Raw genomic sequence first — 22,034 nt, forward strand, 5'->3', positions numbered from 1 at the left:
CCCGCCTCTCTTTTTCCCCCCTCCCCGCCTCTCTTTTTCCCCCCTCCCCGCCTCTCTTTTTCCCCCCTCCCCGCCTCTCTTTTTCCCCCCTCCCCGCCTCTCTTTTCCCCCCCTCCCCGCCTCTCTTTTTCCCCCCTCCCCGCCTCTCTTTTTCCCCCCTCCCCGCCTCTCTTTTTCCCCCCTCCCCGCCTCTCTTTTTCCCCCCTCCCCGCCTCTCTTTTTCCCCCCTCCCCGCCTCTCTTTTTCCCCCCTCCCCGCCTCTCTTTTTCCCCTCTCCCCGCCTCTCTTTTTCCCCCCTCCCCGCCTCTCTTTTTCCCCCCTCCCCGCCTCTCTTTTTCCCCCCTCCCCGCCTCTCTTTTTCCCCCCTCCCCGCCTCTCTTTTTCCCCCCTCCCCGCCTCTCTTTTTCCCCCCTCCCCGCCTCTCTTTTTCCCCCCTCCCCGCCTCTCTTTTTCCCCCCTCCCCGCCTCTCTTTTTCCCCCCTCCCCGCCTCTCTTTTTCCCCCCTCCCCGCCTCTCTTTTTCCCCCCTCCCCGCCTCTCTTTTTCCCCCCTCCCCGCCTCTCTTTTTCCCCCCTCCCCGCCTCTCTTTTTCCCCCCTCCCCGCCTCTCTTTTTCCCCCCTCCCCGCCTCTTTTTTTCTCCCCTTCCCGCCTCTCTTTTTCCCCCCTCACCGCCTCTCTTTCCCTCCTCCCGCCTCTCTTTCCCCCCGTCCCGCCTCTCTTTCCCCCCTCCCCGCCTCTCTTTCCCCCTCCCCGCCTCTCTTTCCCCCTCCCCGCCTCTCTTTCCCCCCTCCCCGCCTCTCTTTCCCCCCTCCCCGCCTCTCTTTCCCCCTCCCCGCCTCTCTTTCCCCCCTCCCCGCCTCTCTTTCCCCCCTCCCCGCCTCTCTTTCCCCCCTCCCCGCCTCTCTTTCCCCCCTCCCCGCCTCTCTTTTTTCCCCCTCCCCGCCTCTCTTTTCCCCCCTCCCCGCCTCTCTTTTCCCCCCCTCCCCGCCTCTCTTTTTCCCCCCTCCCCGCCTCTCTTTTTCCCCCCTCCCCGCCTCTCTTTTCCCCCCCTCCCCGCCTCTCTTTTCCCCCCCTCCCCGCCTCTCTTTTCCCCCCTCCCCGCCTCTCTTTTCCCCCCCTCCCCGCCTCTCTTTTCCCCCCCTCCCCGCCTCTCTTTTCCCCCCCTCCCCGCCTCTCTTTTTCCCCCCCTCCCCGCCTCTCTTTTTTCCCCCCTCCCCGCCTCTCTTTTTCCCCCCTCCCCGCCTCTCTTTTTCCCCCCTCCCCGCCTCTCTTTTTCCCCCCTCCCCGCCTCTCTTTTTCCCCCCTCCCCGCCTCTCTTTCCCCCCTCCCCGCCTCTCTTTCCCCCCTCCCCGCCTCTCTTTTCCCCCCTCCCCGTGCCTCTTTTTTCCTCCCCCCCCCACCCCAGCCCCTCTCTCGCTATTGGGAGCTTGACAGGGGCGGTGCTTGTCGCCTGTTGGTCAAAAAAGTGCAGTATGGGCAGGGGGTGCGGGGCTGGACAGACGCCAGTCTGTCAAAAAAAAAGTGCAGTACAAATAGTTACATCGACCACTGAAATAGCCAAATAAATTTTAGCTATCACAAAGCATGCCAGAGGACTTTTCATAGCTATGACTTCAATTTTCTTAACTGCTGACATTGTATTTCCTATGATTAATCTCAATTTTATCCAAAACTTACCATGACAAAATTCTAGAGCTATTGGCCCGTAATTTGCAGTGAGCAGCAAAGCAAATGTATTTGCCCCTGGCCATGAAGAAAGCTTCCCATAAAGATCTTGTGATCTCTGTAGCAATAAGTTTGGTTTTTTCAACATTCAATTGAGATTAGTGTGGTGGGCATCCCATGGCTGCTGTGACATCAACAGGCTGTCTTAAGCAGCCAATCACAATGCAGAATTCTCACAGACAGGGAACCAGGAAGTGAAGATGCTCCTTTTATTCTGACTTTTTAAAAATGTTAGAGAGCAAATCAAAGGTTGGAGCTCCTATATGGGGAAATGGTAAACCTGAAATTGTAAATTTTTATATAATGAAGACATTTGAGACTCCACAAAATTTAAATTTGTTTTGCAGGCCCATACCTTTGTTTAGCAGTCAATATGCTGTTAAAACTGTATCCAACATGGTCTAACATTTAGTGTGGTATTTAACAGTAATATTACAGCGGAAAAGCCCAAGTTTTCATCGGTTTCACTGATTACCCTGATTACACTGATTGCCGAATATGGGGGGTGGGGGAGGGCACAGCGCAGCCAATATCGGAGCAGTGAATGACTGACCACAACTTCAGGATTTTCGCGTTAGGATGCGTGTGCGCTAACCTACGGTCAGTTTCAAAGGGATAAGAGTGAATGCTGTTCTTTCACGATTATTACCCACTGCAAATTCCAGGCCATTGATAAATTTAGACCAACTGATGGTGTGTTTTCCTTTGTTTGGATGCTTACGTCAGATCCCTGGCCAAACTGAAGTTTTTCCATCATTGCAATGATTTGAGCTGCGCTGTGATGCAAGAGGCTGCTTCCTAACAGTGACAACATTTCAGAGACAAGGAGACCTGATATGACAAGTCAAGTGGATATTTTTTCAATCAATGTACAATACTCCATCTAGATTTCCTCCCCTTTAAATGAAAAAGATGATCCCTGGAATACAAAAGTGGCTGGCCAGTATTGGAAAGATAGGTTAACAATTTGGGTTTAACACCGAAGCAGACATGTCTACTAGTTCATTCTTGTCTGGACAGAGATTTCTTACAGAAACGTGCAATTTATTTATGATTCAAATATAACATTTATTATTCTCAGCTGCTGCTGAATTTCCTGCTTGTTGCTCATCATCTTTCTATTCTAACCAAATCCTACCAAAGTGTCAGTTCTGCCTCCCATCCCTGATTGAGCCCTCCTGATCTGCTTCCCATTCTGGCACTCCCTTATGCTACATCAGATTTTTTTAATTTCTTGTGATGTAATGTCCCTGTCATCTGTTTTGGCTTTTGATAAAAATCAGCTATAGGAGGTGGATTTATTTATTTTTGCAGGCTTTCCTTCCCTTTCATTTGAGGTTTTTTGTTCTTCACTCCTCCATCGTGGGTTCCTCCCTAACCAAAAAAAGTCATAATTTGGTACAGTGCATTACACTGTGTTCTTCATATAGGTTGAGGTTGTAATTTTGCTTTCTGTCTTCTCATACTTCTTGATGCAAACCTACATTCGCAATTATCCTAAATTGTTTCATGACCCACATAGCCAAGAAAGAGGAATTAAAAACAGAAAATGTTGGAAATATACAGTAGGTCTGTCAGGATTTAAGAAGACTGATTTTGAATGAGACCCTTTATCAAAGTTAGCATGGACAGGGAGGAGAGCTCTATAGAATAACCAAATCAAAGTGGGTAGTGGAGAACAACAGGTGAAGATCAAGAGTGCAGATATGTAGGTTACTGTAAGCAGTCAGTTGATGGATTCATCTTTGAGATGAGACGTTAAACTAAGTCCCTGTCTTCCATTTCTAGCGGACATAAAAGATCTTGTGGCACTATTCGAAGAAGAGCAGGGAAGCTTTCTGAGTTTCTCTCCCCTCACTATTGTCTTGCAGGACTATCCTTCCTCCCTATATCAATCTTGTGAAAGGGTCTCTGTTCTTTTCTCTTTCTGATATTGACTGAGCTGCTGTGCAATGTTCCTGCTAAGCCGGCCGTGCAGCTGTTCATATATGAAATTTCACGCACGCGCCAAACTTTTAGTGAGCCGCGCAACCCATTAAAGGGACCACACACCCAAACAAAAATGAGGGGAACATTGTTGCTGTGCATTTCTAGTAATTTCTGTTTCTATTTCAGATCCAGCATTTACAATTTTTCTCTTTATTTCCTCAACCTGATAAATTATTCTAATGGAAGGGACTCTTACCTTTTGCACGTTATATCTGTACTGTATTGTTTTCTCTAGAGTGTAGAAAGCCTTAGGGACTTCGAGAATTCATTCAATACAGTTCCAAACAAACAACTTAGCAAAATTGAAAGTACATGGATTTGGAGGCAACTTATTGACATGGGTCAGGAACTAGTTAGGAGATAAGAGACAGAGGGACCGAAATTGCCCCCCTCCATAAGCTCCAATACTGCCTCAAAGAGGCGGGAATGGAGCAAGGAGGCCTGACCGACCGGGGGCAGACGGATGGGCTGACCCATCCGAAATTGCCCCCGGGCCAGGGACAGCAGGAATGGGTTTCCGCTCCGTCTGTGTTCCCACCAAGTCAGGCACACATCAACCCCATATCGACTGGCGGCGACCCCCTTTCTGATCCCTGCATAGAATTGCCCCGCGGGAGCAGCACCGCTGCCTGTCGGTGCCACTGACCGCTTTCCCCAGCGGGGAGTTGGCTGTTGCTGGGCGGCGTGTCCGCCCTTAAAGGGGAGGTCGCGCTACTGGCAACTCCATCTTAGTTTTTATTGTTGGCCGACTGCCAGGTCGAGCCAACAATTATGCCCACTGGTTCTTCCGGGTCGCCAACAGGTAGCCTGGCACTCCCTCTTGGGTGCCAGGCCACTGGCCCGGCCGAAACCCTCCATGATAGCCCAGTGTTTGCCATTAACATGGCTGCAGAGTTCACAGCGGCCCTCCCCTTTAACTGAAGGGGAAGGGTGTTGTGACACGTCAGCGCGACGTGGAAAGTCAACGTCACGTTGACGTCATCAGCGACACCCTGATGTCATCAGCAATGCTGATAACTTGGAGCGGCGGCCATTCCGACCCGTCCACACTTCCGCCCCACTGACAATGGCCACTCCGATCCGCCTGAACGTCCGCCCCACTCCCGACACCAACACCATTCCGACCAGGAACAAGCAACAAAGTGATGAAAATCGCTGGATTGTCTATTGGGGCAGACGGAATATTTTAAAATCGGTCGGTGCGCCCAATTAGGGCGAAGGTAATTTCGGCCCCAGGGAGTAGGGATAATGGATATTGTCTCCAATTCGCAGGATGTGATTAGTGCTGTCCCCAGGAATCTCCTGAAACCTCAGCTTTTCACTAAATTTATCAATGTTTTAAATGAAGGAATAAAGAGCTGTATAACCAAGTTTGCTTACAACACCAAGTTAGGTGGCACAGCAAATAGTGCAGATGGGAGCAGAAAGTTGCAACGGGAACATTGATAGATTAAGTGAGCAGGCAAATCCTTGGTAGATGGAGTTCAGTGTGGATAAGTGTGAGGTCATCCATTTTGGACCCAAGAAAGGAGTATTTTGTAAATGGTAAGAAGCTAGGAACTGCGGAGTAGCAGAGAGATTTAGAGAGAGACCCCCTTCCTGTAAGGACTCTCTTCAATTCTCCCAGTTTCTCCGTCTCCGCCGCATCTGTTCTGACGATGCCACCTTCCATACGTTCATTCTGATATGACTTCCTTTTTCCTCAACTGAGGATCTCCCTCTACCATGGTGACAGCGCCCTTGACCGTGTCCGTTTCCTGCACCTGCTCTTGACCCTTCCCCTCCCTCTCAGAATCACGATAGGGTTCCCCTTGTCTACACCTTCCACCCCACCAGCTGCCACATTTAACGGACCATCCTCCGCCATTTCTGTAAAGTCCTTACACAATACCACAAATCCACACGAGGTACATTCTATGGACAAGGTCACTCCATGACCTGAACCTTTATTCACAGGACCAAGAAGTGATGGGAGAAATTTAGAACTCAGCAGAGGAGGACAAAGGGTTTGATTAGGGCAGGGAAAATAGAGTACGAGAGGAAACTTGCAGGGAACATTAAGACGGACTGCAAAAGCTTCTATAGATATGTAAAGAGAAAAAGGTTAGTCAAGACAAACGTAGGTCCCCTGCAGTCAGAATCAGGGGAAGTCATAACGGGGAACAAAGAAATGGCAGACCAATTGAACAAGTACTTTGGTTCGGTATTCACTAAGGAGGACACAAACAACCTTCCGGATATAAAAAGGGTCAGAGGGTCCAGTAAGAAGGAGGAACTGAGGGAAATCCTTATTAGTCGGGAACTTGTGTTGGGGAAATTGATGGGATTGAAGGCCGATAAATCCCCAGGGCCTGATGGACTGCATGCCAGAGTACTTAAGGAGGTGGCCTTGGAAATAGCGGATGCATTGACAGTCATTTTCCAACATTCCATAGACTCTGGATCAGTTCCTATGGAGTGGAGGGTAGCCAATGTAACCCCACTTTTTAAAAAAGGGAGGGAGAGAGAAAACAGGGAATTATAGACCGGTCAGCCTGACATCGGTAGTGGGTAAAATGATGGAATCAATTATTAAGGATGTCATAGCAGGGCATTTGGAAAGAGGTGACATGATTGGTCCAAGTTAGCATGGATTTGTGAAAGGGAAATCATGCTTGACAAATCTTCTGGAATTTTTTGAGGATGTTTCCAGTAGAGTGGACACGGGAGAACCAGTTGATGTGGTGTATTTGGACTTTCAGAAGGCTTTCGACAAGGTCCCACACAAGAGATTAATGTGCAAAGTTAAAGCACATGGGATTGGGGGTAGTGTGCTGACGTGGATTGAGAACTGGTTGTCAGACAGGAAGCAAAGAGTAGGAATAAATGGGTACTTTTCAGAATGGCAGGCAATGATTAGTGGGGTACCACAAGGTTCTGTGCTGGGGCCCCAGCTGTTTACATTGTACATTAATGATTTAGACGAGGGGATTAAATGTAGTATCTCCAAATTTGCGGATGACACTAAGTTGGGCGGCAGTGTGAGCTGTGAGGAGAATGCTATGAGGCTGCAGAGTGACTTGGATAGGTTAGGTGAGTGGGCAAATGCATGGCAGATGAAGTATAATGTGAGGTTATCCACTTTGTTGGTAAAAACAGAGAGACAGACTATTATCTGAATGGTGACAGATGAGGAAAAGGGGATGTGCAACGAGACCTGGGTGTCATGGTACATCAGTCATTGAAGGTTGGCATGCAGGTACAACGGGCGGTTAAGAAAGCAAATGGCATGTTGGCCTTCATAGCGAGGGCATTTGAGTACAGGGGCAGGGAAGTGTTACTGCAGTTGTACAGGGCCTTGGTGAGGCCACACCTAGAGTATTGTGTACAGTTTTGGTCTCCTAACTTGAGGAAGGACATTCTTGCTATTGAGGGAATGCAGCGAAGGTTCGCCAGACTGATTCCCGGGATGGCGGGACTGACATAGCAAGAAAGACTGGATCAACTGGGCTTGCATTCACTGGAGTTCAGAAGAATGAGAGGGGATCTCATAGAAACGTTTAAAATTCTGATGGGTTTAGACAGGTTAGATGCAGGAAGGATGTTCCCAATGTTGGGAAGTTCAGAACCACCAGGGGTTACAGTCTAAGGATAAGGGGTAAGCAATTTAGGACTGAGATGAGGAGAAACTTCTTCACCCAGAGAATGGTGAACCTGTGGAATTCTCTACCACAGAAAGTTGTTGAGGCCAATTCACTAAATATATTCAAAAAGGAGTTGGATGTAGTCCTTACTACTAGGGGGGTCAAGGGGTATGGCGAGAAAGCAGGAATGGGGTACTGAAGTTGCATGTTCAGCCATGAACTCATTGAATGGCCTACTCCTGCACCTATTTTCTATGTTTCTATGAAGCATTCATCCGTGCCATTGTTACCTCTAGATTTGACTATTTCATCGCATTCCTGGCTGGCCTCCCACATTTTACACTACGTAAACTAGAGGTGATCCAAAACTCGACTGCCCATGTCCTAACTCGCACCAAGTTCCGCTCACCCATCACCCCTGTGCTCGCTGACCTGCATTGGCTTCCGGTTAAGCAACGCTTCGATTTCAAAATTATCAACCTTATTTTCAAATCCCTCCTTGGCCTCGCCCCTCCCTATCTCTGTAATCTCCTCTAGACCCACAACCCCCCCCGAGATGTCTGCACTCCTCTAATTCTGCCCTTCATCCCTAAAACATACCTCTTTGACCAAGCTTTTGGTCACCTGTGCTTATTTCTACTTGTGCGGCTCATTGTCAATTTTTTCATCTCATAATACTCCTGTGATGTTTCACTACGTTAATGGTGCTATAGAAATACAAGTTGTTGTTGTTGTTGAAAAAATTTCTACTCATCTCAGTCCTAAATGACTGGTTCTGGACTGCCCAACCAGAGGAAACATCCTCCCTGCATCTACCCTGTCAAGCTCTGTAAGAATTGTGTGTGTTTCAATGAGATCACCTCTCATTCTTCTAAACTCTAGAGAATATAGGCCTAGTCTACTCAATCTCTCCTCATAGGACTATTACCCCGGCCCCCCCCCCCCCCCCCCAATCCCAGGAATCAGTCTGGTGAGCCTTTGTTGCACTCCCTCTATGGCAAGTATATCCTTCCTTAGGTAAGGAGACCAAAACTGTCCAGGTGTGTTCTCACCAGGGCCCTATATAATTGCAGTAAGATGTCTTTACTCTTGTACTCAAATCCTCTTGTGATAAAGGACAACATATCATTTGCTTTCTTAATTGCTTGCTGTACCTGCATTTTAACTTTCAGTGATTCGTGTAGAAGGACACCCAGGTCCCTTTGAACACCAACACTTTTCAATTTCTCACCATTTAAAAAATACTCTGCTTTTCTATTTTTCCTACCAAAGTGGATAACTTCACATTTCTCCACAACCTATGCTATCAAGGTTGCAGCAAAAATATACTCCATTTTGACTGGTCTCTGCAAAATCATATGGGACTAGAAATTGGTCTTTTGGCAATAGCGGTATTTTTTTCTGCATTTTTCTCCAAAAATACCGTCAAAAATACCGTTAAAAATACTGCCATTTTTTAAAGGCATTAAATTAGCAAAAAAAATGTGCCTAACGGTAAAAATCGGCATTGCACAAGGATTCGTGGTGGAAACTGCGGTCCTCGCCAACTTTAGTCCGAGGCTGATTACCGCTAAAAATACAGGCCCCGGTGGGGGGGGGGGGGGGGAACACAGAAAAAAAATTGCAAAAAAATTAAAAATTACAAAACATTCACAAGACACTTATAAGAACATAAGAAATAGGAACAGGAATAGGTCATATGGCCCCTCAAGCCTGCTCCGCCATCCAATAAGATCATGGCTGATCTGTTCATGGACTCAGCTCCACTTCCCTGCCCGCTCCCCATAACCCCTTATCCCCTTATTGTTTAAGAAACTGTCTATTTCTGTCTTAAATTTATTTAATGTGCCAGCTTCCACAGCTCTCTGAGGCAACGAATTCCATAGATTTACAGCTCTGAGCGAAGAAATTTCTCCTCTTCCAAGTTTTAAATGGACGACCCCTTATTCTAAGATCATGCCCTCTAGTTCTAGTCTCCCCCATCAGTGGAAACATCCTCTCTTCATCCAACCTGTCAAGCCCCCTCATAATCTTAAATACATTTCGCTAAGATCACTTCTCATTTTTCTGAATTCCAATGAGTCGAGGCCCAACCTACTCAACCTTTCCTCATAAGTCAACCCCCTCATCTCCGGAATCCACCCAGTGAACCTTCTCTGAACTGCCTCCAAAGCAAGTATATCCTTTCGTAAATATGGAAACCAAAACTGCACGCAGTATTCCAGGTGTGGCCTCACCAATACCCTGTATAGCTGTAGCAAGACTTCCCTGCTTTTATACTCCATCCCCTTTGCAATAAAGGCCAAGATTCCATTGGCCTTCCTGATCACTTGCTGTACCTGCATACTATCCTTTTGTGTTTCTTGCACAAGTACCCCCAGATCCCACTGTACTGCAGCACTTTGCAATCTTTCTCCATTTAAATAATAACTTGCTCTTTGATTTTTTTCTGCCAAAGTGTATGACCTCACACTTTCCAAAATTATACTCCATCTGCCAAATTTTTGCCCACTCACTTAGCCTGTCTATGTCCTTTTGCAGATTTTTTTGTGTCCTTCTCTCACATTGCTTTTCCTTCCATCTTTGTATTGTCAGCAAACTTGGCTACGTTACACTCAGTCCCTTCTAAGTCGTTAATATAGATTGTAAATAATTGGGGACCCAGCACTGATCCCTGCAGCACCCACTAGTTACTGGTTGCCAACCAGAGAAAGAACCATTTATCCCGACTCTCTGTTTACTGTTAGTTAGCCAATCCTCCATCCAGGCTAATATATTACCCCCAAACCCGTGAATTTTTATTTTGTGCAGTAACCTTTTTTGTGGCACCTTGTCAAATGCCTTCTGGAAGTCCAAATACACCACATCCACTGGTTCCCCTTTATCTACCCTGTTCGTTACATCCTCAAAGAATTCCAGCAAATTTGTCAAACATGAAATCCATGCTGACTCTGCCTGACCGAATTTTGCTTTTCCAAATGCCCTGCTACTGCTTCTTTAATAATGGACTCCAACATTTTCCCAACCACAGATGTTAGGCTAACTGGCCTATAACTTCCTGCTTTATCTTGCAAATCGCTGAAAAAGAATTAAAAAAAATAAAAACTTTTAACTTGTCTGTTTTGCAGTTCATCATACCTACCGTTGTTTCTGGGGCTGCACGCAGGCTTTTCTCGGGCGTTTTTTTTCGCCCAGAGTACGGTTGTGCCGAAAGACCAATTTAAAGCGATATTGCTTTTGTTCGTGTTGCACGATGGCGGTCCGCTTTTCAGCGGTATTTCAAAACCGACGGCGCACAACTTTGGCCAATTTAGGTGAACACCTTTTTCTGTCAAAAAAGACAAAATATCGCTGAAAAAACGGGCACAAGGCTGGCCAATTTCTAGCCGATGGTATTTATATTAAATTTAATCACAGTAAAGTTGTTTACAGAGCTACTTCATGTGCATGAACTGAAATTTGCATACAATTTGCAATCAAGAATACATTTGTGCAGACAGATTCTAAAATAATTTAAATTTAGAACTCTCTGAATTTTTTAAAATTAAATTCAAGAAAAAATGCTATGATGGTTTGAATCACAATGATAATAAACAGCTGTGTGCCACCCTCTTAAGTGAGATGCTTTGTCAGTTCTTAACTGAGCACAAGGTGGGTTTAAATGCATTTTTAATATTACTTAAAGCATAACATTTCTTCTTTTTCATTTTCACCGCTGAGTGTACTGATTATGTCAATTTCATCTAAAGCGAGAGAATATTGGTCGTATTTTGCGCATCATTCTTTGTGAAGATTATTTTAATCTTTATATGTGTATTCTATTTTAATTTTAATGAAGTTGCAGAACAGACACTGAACTGAGATGCAAATATTGGGCTAGAAATTGACCAGGTTTGCGCCCGTTTTACTGCCATTTTTTCATGGTCAAAGTGTTTTTTGGTGCTAAAGAAATTTACCGTCATTTTTCAATATTGGCCAGCGGTTTACCGCCGGCAGCAAAAAATACCATCCACCCTTTTTTTGGATTGTTTTTGTGACGTCACTGGGCGTCAAATGCTCTGATACTGCTGTTTTTGGAAAATTGGCCAATACTACCATTTTTAAATACCATGAATAAAAATGCTAGTCTTATCAGGTCAGATTCACGACGAAACCGGCGCTAATGGCGCCATCTTGAAAAACTGAGCTACAGTTCAGTGAATGAAAGCATTTGGAGTGAAGGCTGCATTTTACACTTTGGTGTTTTGTGAGTTTATCCTTCGTTTTTCAGGACATTTAAGGACATTAAAAAGAATGCGGTCTATGCTATCTCTGCCATTATTGCAGGCTGCTTTTTCTATGGAGCAGAGACCTGGAAGACGGCTTATTGAACGGCATTATCAGTGTAATCAAAGAGCTCGCAGACTTATGGGGAGGAGACCTTACCCCCCCCCACGAGTTTTCAGGGAACAACGCTCATACCTGCACCTGTCTGAGGCACAGTGCGTTAGAAGGCTGCACTATCAAAAAGAGGTGGTCACAGAGATATATGCCAGCTTATAAAGGCAGACATACAGCCTACAAGCGTGAGGAGGACTGCACTGCCTGTCGAGGTGAAGGTGACTGCGGCACTTGCCTTCTATGCCTCCGGCTCCTTTCAGACATCAGCAGGTGACATATGCTCCATCTCGCAGTTCGCTACACATCGCTGCATTTGCCAGGTGACTACTGCATTGTATGCACGCAGGAAGGACTTCATAAACTTACCAATGACCATGGAGGCACAGAATGTGTGAGCTCTGGGCTTTGCATGACTTGCTGGCTTCCCGAAGGTACAGGCTGCCATTGATTGTACACACATTGCTCTGTGAGCACCTTTTGAGGATCCAGAGGTTTACCGAAACCGAAAGGGATTCCACTCGCTGAATGTGCAGATAGTCTGCAACCACACTCAGCGCATCATGGCAGTTAATGCACAATTTCCAGGGAGCACCCATGATGCTTTCATCTTGTGTGAGAGCAGTGTCTCACAGCTGTTTGAGCGTCAGCCAGAAGGCCAGAGCTGGATGCTGGGGGACAAAGGTTACGGACTCATGGCTCCTGACCCCCCTCTGCGACCCTCAGACAGAAGCCGAGCGCCGCTACAATAACAGCCATATAGCCACACGCAATATCATCGAAGACAATTGGAGTGCCTGGACCACTCTGGGGGCACCCTGCAATACTACCCTGAGCAGGTTGTTGAGTTCATTGTGGTGTGCTGCATGCTACACAACTTAGCTATCATGAGGAGACAGGATTTGCCACTGGGGATTGCAGAGCCACCTCAGGAGAGAGAGGGGGGCGGGGGCGGGGGGTGGGGGGGGGGGCTGGAGGAGGAGGCCAAGGAATCCATGCCACCATCACTCCCACGATGACAAGGGAGGAGGCCTCGTGGAGCTTTCCCTACTGCAAAAGCCTTACATCAGCAGCTGATAATTCAATGTTTTGCATGAAGGCTGAATGGCCCACTGTATCCCACCATGTTGACTATTTCCCTCTGTTCATCTTCAAATGAGACACTGCACAAGTTTGGTTTAGATTAAAAAATAAATTGAAATTTATTAAACATTTGTACAGTTGTACATTAATGAAACTTTTTAAACATTAATTCAGTAACTTCAATAATATTTTTGAATGTTAACTTTTGAAATGTGAACTTTACTTAAAACACAGTGAAACAACAGCAACAAAAGAAGGCCCTGCTTCTGAGTGTTGAGCCTGTTGCTCAGCCTCACCACTCACTGGTGCTGTCCGTCTGGGTGGCATGACACTGGGGACTGGAGTGCCATAAGTTGAGACCACCAATTACCGCTGGGCATTGACAGCCTCGGTGTTCTGCCTGTTGCAACTACAAGCTGCGAAAAACCCTCCCTTATGTCCGCAGATAGTGATGTAATGTTTGCGGAGATACCACCCATGACCTCTGAGCTGTCAGCTGAGCTGAATGCTCTCCCCAGACAGTCTCACCAAATCCATTTGCTTGTCTGCTTGCCTTTCAGCAGAGCGGCTTTGGTGATTCAGCCTCCACACAGACGGCAGACGGGCTTCTGTCCTGGGTGTGCTTTGCTGCAACCCACTGGGACCCGGGGCCTCGGATGTTGGATAACCACGGAATGTGGTGTCCTCATCCGACGAACTGGTGGCTGCAGCTGAAGTAGTTAGTGCCTGCGTGGGCTCTCCCAAACCTCCCCACCCGCCCATGACACTTTGTTCCTCCTCCTGTGTCTCCTATGGAGGTTCCTCAGCAGGGCTGAGGTCGGTGTCCTCGACCATCCGTCGAGTTGAGGGGACTTCCTCTGGTGCATTTGATGACTCGGAATCCACATCTGCAAAATAGAAAACAATGGACGACTGGTTAGCAGCAGGGGAGGGACAGGGTGACCTCAGTAGGCTCACATAGTTCAGGCTCATTTGAAGGACCACCACTACTGCATTATATGTCGATGACTGACAGTACATTGCATGAATTGAACCCTAGCCCACATTGAGCCAGTCCAGACCGTGGATTTTGCAGGACATACCCATATAAGAACATAAGAAATAGGAGCAGGAGTAGGCCATTTGGCCCCTCGAGCCTGCTCTGCCATTCAATTAAGATCATGGCTGACCTGATCATACATTCAGCTCCACTTCCCTGGGATGTTTTCCTACGTTAAAGCCGCTATATAAATGCAAGTTCATGTTGCAGGAAGCCTTTTGTATGGGATTGGAGGGGGCGGGGAGAATCTTTTTTTCTATTGGGTAAAAATAAATTGCTTCTGTGTTGAATTCTTTACATGTTTATTTAAGATTTAATTGCTGAGACAAAATGTTTTCTTAAAATGGTGTGTGCCTTTATATAGTTAAAATCATCCATTGAAAAATGCTTTTATGATGGTTTTAACATTGTAATCTATTTCTGTTCTACTGCAATTGTGAAAAAGAGAGAAATTTTGTTTAAGCAGCCGGGGAGGGAAAAAATATTAAGTGAGGTAAGCTGAAATGCTGCACTATAGGCTGAAAAACCACAGTATTGATTGCATCACCCTACTTCCTCTTCCTCCCCTCCCCGCCCCCCCCCCCCGGCAAAAGCCAGGCAGCTAGCATTATCTTTGGTAGATTAAGTGGAACGCTGTATAGCTGTATCCTGCGTCATCACAAGCATGCTGAGAAGTCGCTGATTATTGACTGGGTGGGCAGTGCTGCAGGAAGTAATGTACTGCTGTGAAGAGACACTGGAGCCAGGCTTTGCAGAAGCAAGCAGTGCCAAGGAATGTACTTCAATGGTGACTTTGTGAAAGGTTGTCAGTTGTACAAGGCAATGCAAGGAGAGGTGTTCTGGGGGTTCCACTCTGTGCATTTTTATTTCTCTGGGAGCTAGAATTAAGCAGTTGTTTTCAATAGTTCTGAGCTCCACCCTTCTGTACTGTATTTACCAACATCATAGGCAGCAGCTGGCAGCAGTTGCTCGACTTAGTTATTATAGACTACCCTTTGTGTGCGAATCATATGGTTCAGTCTTTGCGGAAGATGCATGTTGTTGTGTCCCGTGAAAGGTGGAATTGTCCTTCAAGCTACCCTCCATGTCGAGTAAGTTTTTTGGCCTGCTTGTGAGTTCATCTGCATTCAGCATTGCTGGAACTCAAAGTGTGCGTCACACAGAAAGACTGCATGATAATGAGAAAGGGACACTTGAGGCCAGAACTGCGCTGCCTTTGAAAGGAGTGAGGGGATAGCAATTTGAGACGAAATAAACACACGGCCTGAGCAAACTGTTGTGATAAATCTTGTTGCTGCTGCTGCTCATCAAAAGGCATAATGTTAAGCCTACAGGATTCTGTGTTTTTTGAAATCAGCATCAAGTCTCTGCTGAAGTCTTGGAGCGGTAGCTGTAAGTAAAAATATATTTCATCTATATATATATGCATATAATGTGATTGTATCAAGCAAGATCTTGGCATTTATGTATCGTAAGAGCTATGTAAAACGGAAGAAAATTATCCCTAATGTGAATCCTTTAATTTTCTCTTTATACATGGTGGATCTTTTATGTCATTCCCTTTGCTGTAAATAAGCTGAAATAATGCATGTTCTACAAAGCCACTGCGTTGTTTTTATTTATATAGAATACATTTATTCACCATCCTGCTACTGAGAGCAAAATGTCGAGAGTATTTTCAGTTTTATTTTTATTGCAGCCACAGTATTTATTGTACCTAAATTGGAATGTCCTGTTGCCTGTGCTTTCAAATAATTGTAACCAGTAAATATTGATATGCCAGGTTAATTTTGTAGTTAAGGGTTAATGTTTTTATTGGTGGAATGAAAATGATGCTGCGCAGCGTACCACCAGTAGGATATGTTATGAAATGCTCACATGTCATTTTGTGGTGCTAAGTTCTATTTACAAAGCTAGATATAGAACTATATCATTCCAGTGCTATGAGCTGGCTTAGTGTGCAGAATGCCAATGCATAGCTAGCTGCTGTTTGATTACAGTTTAGCTTTTTCTATTCAGCAACAACAATGGAGTGACATTAATATGGCTGGCTTTTGGTATGCACACTTTCTGCCAACATTTTGAATGCTGGTAGTTTATACTTTTGTCAGGAACATTATGTGAAACAGCTGTCTTGCTCTTGTATGTTGAAAGTGCTTTGTTTTATCATTCCTCCTCCCAAGCTTATGTGTAATGCTGCATGGCAGCTCCTTGTTCAAGCCTGCTTACTGCAGTGTTCAAATATGAGTAAAGTCTTACAGCACCCAGTCAGTGACTGTTTAGATCCCAGATCAGGCAGCAAGAAATTGGATTAGCTACATTCTGACCACCCGCTCCAAAAAAAAATGTGGCAACAAAGGTTGCAATATTGGTGGAGTTGCCAGCCTACTGACGGAAACTAACTCACCCATCTGGAAACTACCCTAACCACTTCAGCTTATCCACTGTCAGCATTTTAAAGATGATTCTTTACCAGTGGTCAGTTCTTGAGCGCTGCATTAAAAAAATATAGTAGTCCCGCACCTGTATAGTGCTTTCAATCTAATGATAAAATGACTTCACATTCGTTGTGCTGTAAGTTTAACTCTAGCGGGGGTGGGGGCAGGGTGCAGATCGGGAGATAGAAAAGAGAACCAGTCATTCACTGCAGTGTTACAACCACTGCAAGGCAGGAGTATAAAGAGCTGGAGCGAGCCACTGCAGCTTCCAGCGCGAGCCGACACAAATGTGCGACGGCTTTGAGTTGGGCGACTGGGTGACGTCATCAGGACCCAGGTCGCTGTTTGGAGCATGGGCAGAAGCACGGCGAGGCCCTGGTACAGCGGAGAAGTGGGAAGGTCATGGCGAACTTGCGACGAGTGTTCGGGGCGGCGGAGTAATGAAGGATCGTGGCTGAGATTTGGCGAGAGTTTGTGGCGGAGGAGCGGCGAGAGTTTGTGACGGAGGAGCTTCCAGAGATCGTGGCGGAGGTGCGGCGAATGAGGGTACGGGGCCCAGAAGAGCCAAGGGCCCAGGGGCAGCATGGGCCTGCCCATACTGCGATATGTGTGTGCACTCGGTCCGTGCAGCAGAGCAGGTCTCCAGTCGTCTTGGTTAACCCTTGGATAAAGGCCTAGTTCTGTCAAGCCCGTGTGGTGGCTAATGTGCAACGGTCACCACACGCTAAAAAAAATCTGCGCACAGGCATCTTCCACCCTTCAATTGGAGTTCAGGACTGGAACATCGGGTCCTTCATTGAAACATCTGTGAACTCATGTGGAAGCAAGTCATCCTCGTTCGAGGGACTGCCTATGACATTGCCTCAGTTGCTAACTGTCAGACTGAGATGATCGTGGAGGAATTGATAAACCAAACAGGGGTGGGGGGGGGGGGGGAGAATCATTTTTTTAATGTCTGTCTTAATAGTGACCATTTTATGGATGTTATAGTATATTTTTAATTTTTAAAACTTGTCTTAGGTGAATTTTGCATATTTTATCTCCAAGTTAGTTCACTTATATTTGGTTAGAAGGCTGTATTGGTTGATTGAAAATCTTTATGGGCATTGTTTTTGGCATTCCTTGGTTAACCTACTTGAGAGAGCTAGAAAAGGGCTTCATCCTTTCCCAGCTGGAAAAGGGCTTCATCCTTTCCCTTTATTTCCAAAATGATTCAGACAAGTTTATTTCCTAGGGGAGTTCAGCTGCTCCTAGAGATTGGGATTTTAATTATTCATGCAGAAAGCTTCTGATCTCCCAAGACAGTGGGGCTAAACAACAAGCAGAGGTTAGTCACTTCAACACAGCGAGGATGGGTAAGATCCGATCGTTTGGCTTGAACAAATTCTAGCAGCCAGTTATCGAATGGCATTGGAAGAGAGCAGGGAGCAGGTCAGCCATCTACCCACTCATTTGCGCCTAAAGAGGCAGGAGAGAAGCAGAAAATGCTTCTCAAAGGAGAGCAGCTACAATGTTTCTGTCCCAACTCTTTGGAACCACATGTCTGTTCCTGTTCTGTGGTACTGCATGTTGGTTTTCAAAAATGTATTTATTCATAAGATGTGGGCCACACTGACAAGGATGCACTTATTGCCCACTTCTAGTTATCATGAGGAGCTGGCAATGGACCTTCTCCTTGAACTGTTGTCTTTTTGGTGATGATGCTCAATTATGTAAGGATATTTCAGGATATTGACTCAGTGACAGCGAAGGAAGAGCTGTCAATGTCCACATCATGACAATACGTGACTTGTTGCTCTTGTACTTGAATTTCTCATTGGTAGAGGTCAAAGGGAAGAGAGATGCTGTTGAAATAACCTTGGTGATTTAGTACAGTGCATCCTGCAAATAGTACATTCTACAGCCAGAGTGTACCACTGGTGGAGGGAGTGGATAGAGGATCCAGTGGCAGGGGTGTTGAGCTTCAGTGTTGCTGCAGTTGCACTCATCCAGGCAAGTGGTGAGTATCTATCACTTTCCTGACTTGAGCCTTGTGGAAGATGGATAGGCATTGAGGATCAGGAGGTGAGCCATTCATCAGAGTTCCCATCGTCTGCACTGATCTTGTAGACATAGTGTTGATGTGGCTGTTCCAGTTAAGTTTCTGGTCAATAGAGACACCAAAAATGTTGATGAATGGTGACTTTCTTTATTAGATGAGTTGTGAATGAAGTTCAGTAATGTGGAATCCTGGTCTTCTGATGGAGGGAAGGCCATCAATGAAGCAGCGGATGATTGTTGGGCCATGGACGCTGCCATTAGTAACTCCTGCTGCTCTGACCTGGCGATGAGATGATTGGCCTCCAACAAGTACGAATATGACTGCAGCTATGTGATGGTGTTTCTCTTGATTCCCATTGATCTCGGTTTTACTGAGGTTCCTTGATGCCTTTGTGAAATGCTACTTTGTTCTTGAGGGCTGTCCCTCTTGCCGCTCCTCTATTCAGCTCTTGCGTCATTGTCTGGATCAAGCCTGTAATGAAGTCTGGAGCTGACTTTTTTTTTGTTCCTGAAATGTGGGAGTCACTTGCAAGGCCAGCATTTATTGCCCATTCCTAATTGCCCTTGAGAGGGTGGTGGTGAGCCGCCTTCTTGAACCACTGCAGTCTTTGTGGTGAAGGTACTCCCACAATTTTGCTAGGGAGGGAATTCCACGATTTTGACCCAGCAACGATGAAGGAATGGTGATATATTTCCAAGTCAGGATGGTGTGTAACTTGGAGGGGTACTTGCAGGTGATGGTGTTCCCATGTGCCTGCTGCCCTTGTCCTTCTAGGTTGTAGAAGTCATGGGTTTCAGAGGTGCTGCCAAAGAAGCCTTGGCAAGTTGCTGCAGTGCATCTTGTAGCTGGTACAAACTGCAACCATGGTACGCTGGTGGTGGAGGAAATTAAAGTTTAAGGTGGTGGTTGGTGTGCCAATCAAGGGAGCTGCTTTGTCCTGGATGGTGTCGAGCTTCTTGAGTGTTGATGGAGCTGCACTCATCCAGGCAAGTGGAGAGTATTTCATCACACTCCTGACTTCATCTTGTAGGTGCTGGAAGGGCTTTGGGGAGTTCGGAGGTGAGACACTCGCTGCAGAATAACAACCTCTTACCTGCTCTTGTTGTCGCAGTATTTATGTGGCTGGTCAAGTTAAGTTTCGAGTCAATGGTGAGCCCCCAGGATGTTGATGGTGGGGATTTGGCGATGGTAATGCTGTTGAATATCAAGGGGTGGTGGTTAGACTGTTGTTTGTTGGAGATAGTTATCGCCTGGCACTTGTGTGGCACGAATATTACTTGCCACTTATCTGCCCAAACCTGAATGTCATCCAGTTTTGTTGCATGCAGACTTGCACTGCTTCATTATCTGAGTTGCGAATGGAACTGAACATTGCAATCATCAGTGAACATCCCCACTTTTGACCTTATGATGAAGGGAAGATAATTGATGAAGCAGCTGAAGATGGTTGGGCCGAGGACACTGCCCTGAGGAACTCCTGCAGCGATGTCCTGGAGTTGAGATGCTTGACCTGCAACAACCACAACCATCTTCCTTTGTGCTGGGTATGACTCCAGCCAGTGGAGAGTTTTCCCCTGATTCCCATTTACTTCAATTTGAGTAGGGCTCCTTGATGCCACACTCAGTCAAATGCTGCCTTGATGTCAAGGGCAGTCACTCTCACCTCACCTCTGACATTCAGCTCTTTTGCCCATGTTTGGACGAAGGCTGTAATGACATCTGGAGCCAAGTGGTTCTGGCGGAACCTTTCTTGTGAAATCTGAACTGAGCCAGTTATTGATGAACTTCAGAAAGTTAGTATTGAACCTGTTTCCACCACCCTTTCAGGTAGTGCGTTCCAGATCATCATAACTTTCTGAGCAACAACATTTCTCCTCATCAAACCCTTGATTCTTTAACCAATTATCTTAAATCTGTGCCCTCTGGTTAGCAACCCTCCTGCCAATGGAAACAGTTCTCCTAACCTATCAAAACCCTTCATAATATTGAATACCTCTATTAAATCTCTCTCTAACCTTCTCTGTTCAATCCCAGCTTCTCTAGTCTCTCCATATAACTGAAGTCCCTCATCCCTCATTCTAGTAAATCTCCTCCTTCACATCCTTCCTCTCGTGTGGTGCCCAGAATTGGACATACTCCAGCTGAGGCCTAACCAGTGATTTATAAAGGTTTATATACACTACATCAAACCTGGTAATTTCCGGATTACTCTCGGTGCCACGAGATAGTGCGTACAGAAATAGGAGGATAGAGCAGATGAATACGTGGCTGGAGAGATAGTGCAGGCGGGAGGGCTTTAGTTTCCTGAGGCATTGGGACCACTGCTGGGGGAGGTGGGACTTGTACAAGCTGGGCGGGTTGCACCTCAACAGAGCCGGGACCAATATCCTCGCGGCGGGGTGTGCTCGTGCTGTTGGGGAGGCTTTCAACTAGCTTGGCAGGGGGATGGGAACCTGAAAATAGATTCAGTAGGGAGGGGAGTAAGGCTGGAATTAGAAAGCAAAAATAAAGAAAGTGAGTTTGAAGGAGAGAGGAAACAAGCAGAAAAAAGGATAAGAAAATCAAATTTAAAGACACTTGTCTAAATGCATGTAGCATTTGGAACAAAATAGATGAGTTGACGGCACAAATAGAGACAAATGGTTTTGATCTGATAGCCATTACAGAGACGTGGTTGCAAGGTGACCAGGACTGGGAATTAAATATTCAGGAGTATTTGACAATCTGGAAGGACAGACAGAAAGGAAAAGGAGGTGGAGTAGCTCTGTTGACAAAGGATGAAATCACTGCAATCGTGATAAATGATATTGGCTCAAATGATTAGGATGTTGAAACAGTTTGGATGGAGATAAGGAATAATAAGTGGAAAAAGTCGCTGGTGGGCGTAGTCTATAGGCCCCCTAATAGTAGCAACTTTGTTGGTCGGAGAATAAACCAGGAAATAGTGGGGGCTTGTAAAAAGGGAACAGCAATAATAATGGGTGATTTTAGCCTCCGTATTGATTGGACAAATCAAATTGGTCAGCGTAGCCTTGAGGAAGAGTTCATAGAGTGCATAAAGGATGAGTTCCTTCAGCAGTATGTAACGGAACCAAACAGGGGACAGGCTATCTTAGATCTGGTCCAATGTAATGAGACAGGATTAATAAACAATCTCCTAGTAAAGGATCCCCTTGGAATGAGTGATCATAGCATGGTTGAATTTCAAATTCAGATGGAGGGTGAGAAAGTTGGATCTCTAACCAGCGTACTAAGCTTAAATAAAGGAGACTATGAAGGTATGAGGGCAGAGTTGGGTAAAGTGGACTGGGAAAATAGATTAAAGTGTAGGACGGTTGATGAACAGTGGTGTACATTTAAGGAGATATTTCACAACTTTCAAGAAAAATATATTCCAGTGAGGAGGAAAGGGTGTAAGGGAAAAGATAGCGACCTGTGACAAACTAAAGAAATAAAGGACGGTATCCAATTAAAAACAAGGGCATACAAAGTGGCCAAAACTAGTGGGAGGACAGAAAACTGGGAAGCTTTTAAAAGCCAGCAAAGAATGACTAAGAAAAATGATTAAGAAAGGGAAGATAGACTTTGAAAGTAAACTAGCACAAAATATAAAAACAGAAAGCAAAAGTTTCTGTAGGTATATAAAAAAGAAAAGAGTGGCTAAAGTAAATCTTGGTCCCTTAGAGGACGAGACCAGGGAATTAGTAATGGGGAACATG

The 22,034-nt window shown here is 45.8% G+C and overlaps 1 protein-coding gene across 8 annotated transcripts in view; it reads left to right on the plus strand.

Annotated features, from left to right (window-relative positions):
- The window catches only part of fryl (furry homolog, like), a 693,453-nt gene that overhangs the window by 121,454 nt on the left and 549,965 nt on the right, over nt 1-22,034 (plus strand). For 2 of the 8 annotated variants that reach the window (XM_070870098.1, XM_070870122.1), the window contains exon 1: nt 15,156-15,228. The exons of the other annotated variants lie outside the window; for them this stretch is intronic. In XM_070870098.1, coding sequence (XP_070726199.1) covers nt 15,156-15,228 — 73 coding nt within the window. Of the gene's footprint in view, nt 1-15,155; nt 15,229-22,034 lie in introns of those variants that run through there. 8 annotated transcript variants of the gene reach the window in all.

This window comes from Pristiophorus japonicus, chromosome 2 (assembly GCF_044704955.1).
Source record: "Pristiophorus japonicus isolate sPriJap1 chromosome 2, sPriJap1.hap1, whole genome shotgun sequence".
In the NCBI taxonomy this organism is placed as follows: domain Eukaryota; kingdom Metazoa; phylum Chordata; class Chondrichthyes; family Pristiophoridae; genus Pristiophorus; species Pristiophorus japonicus.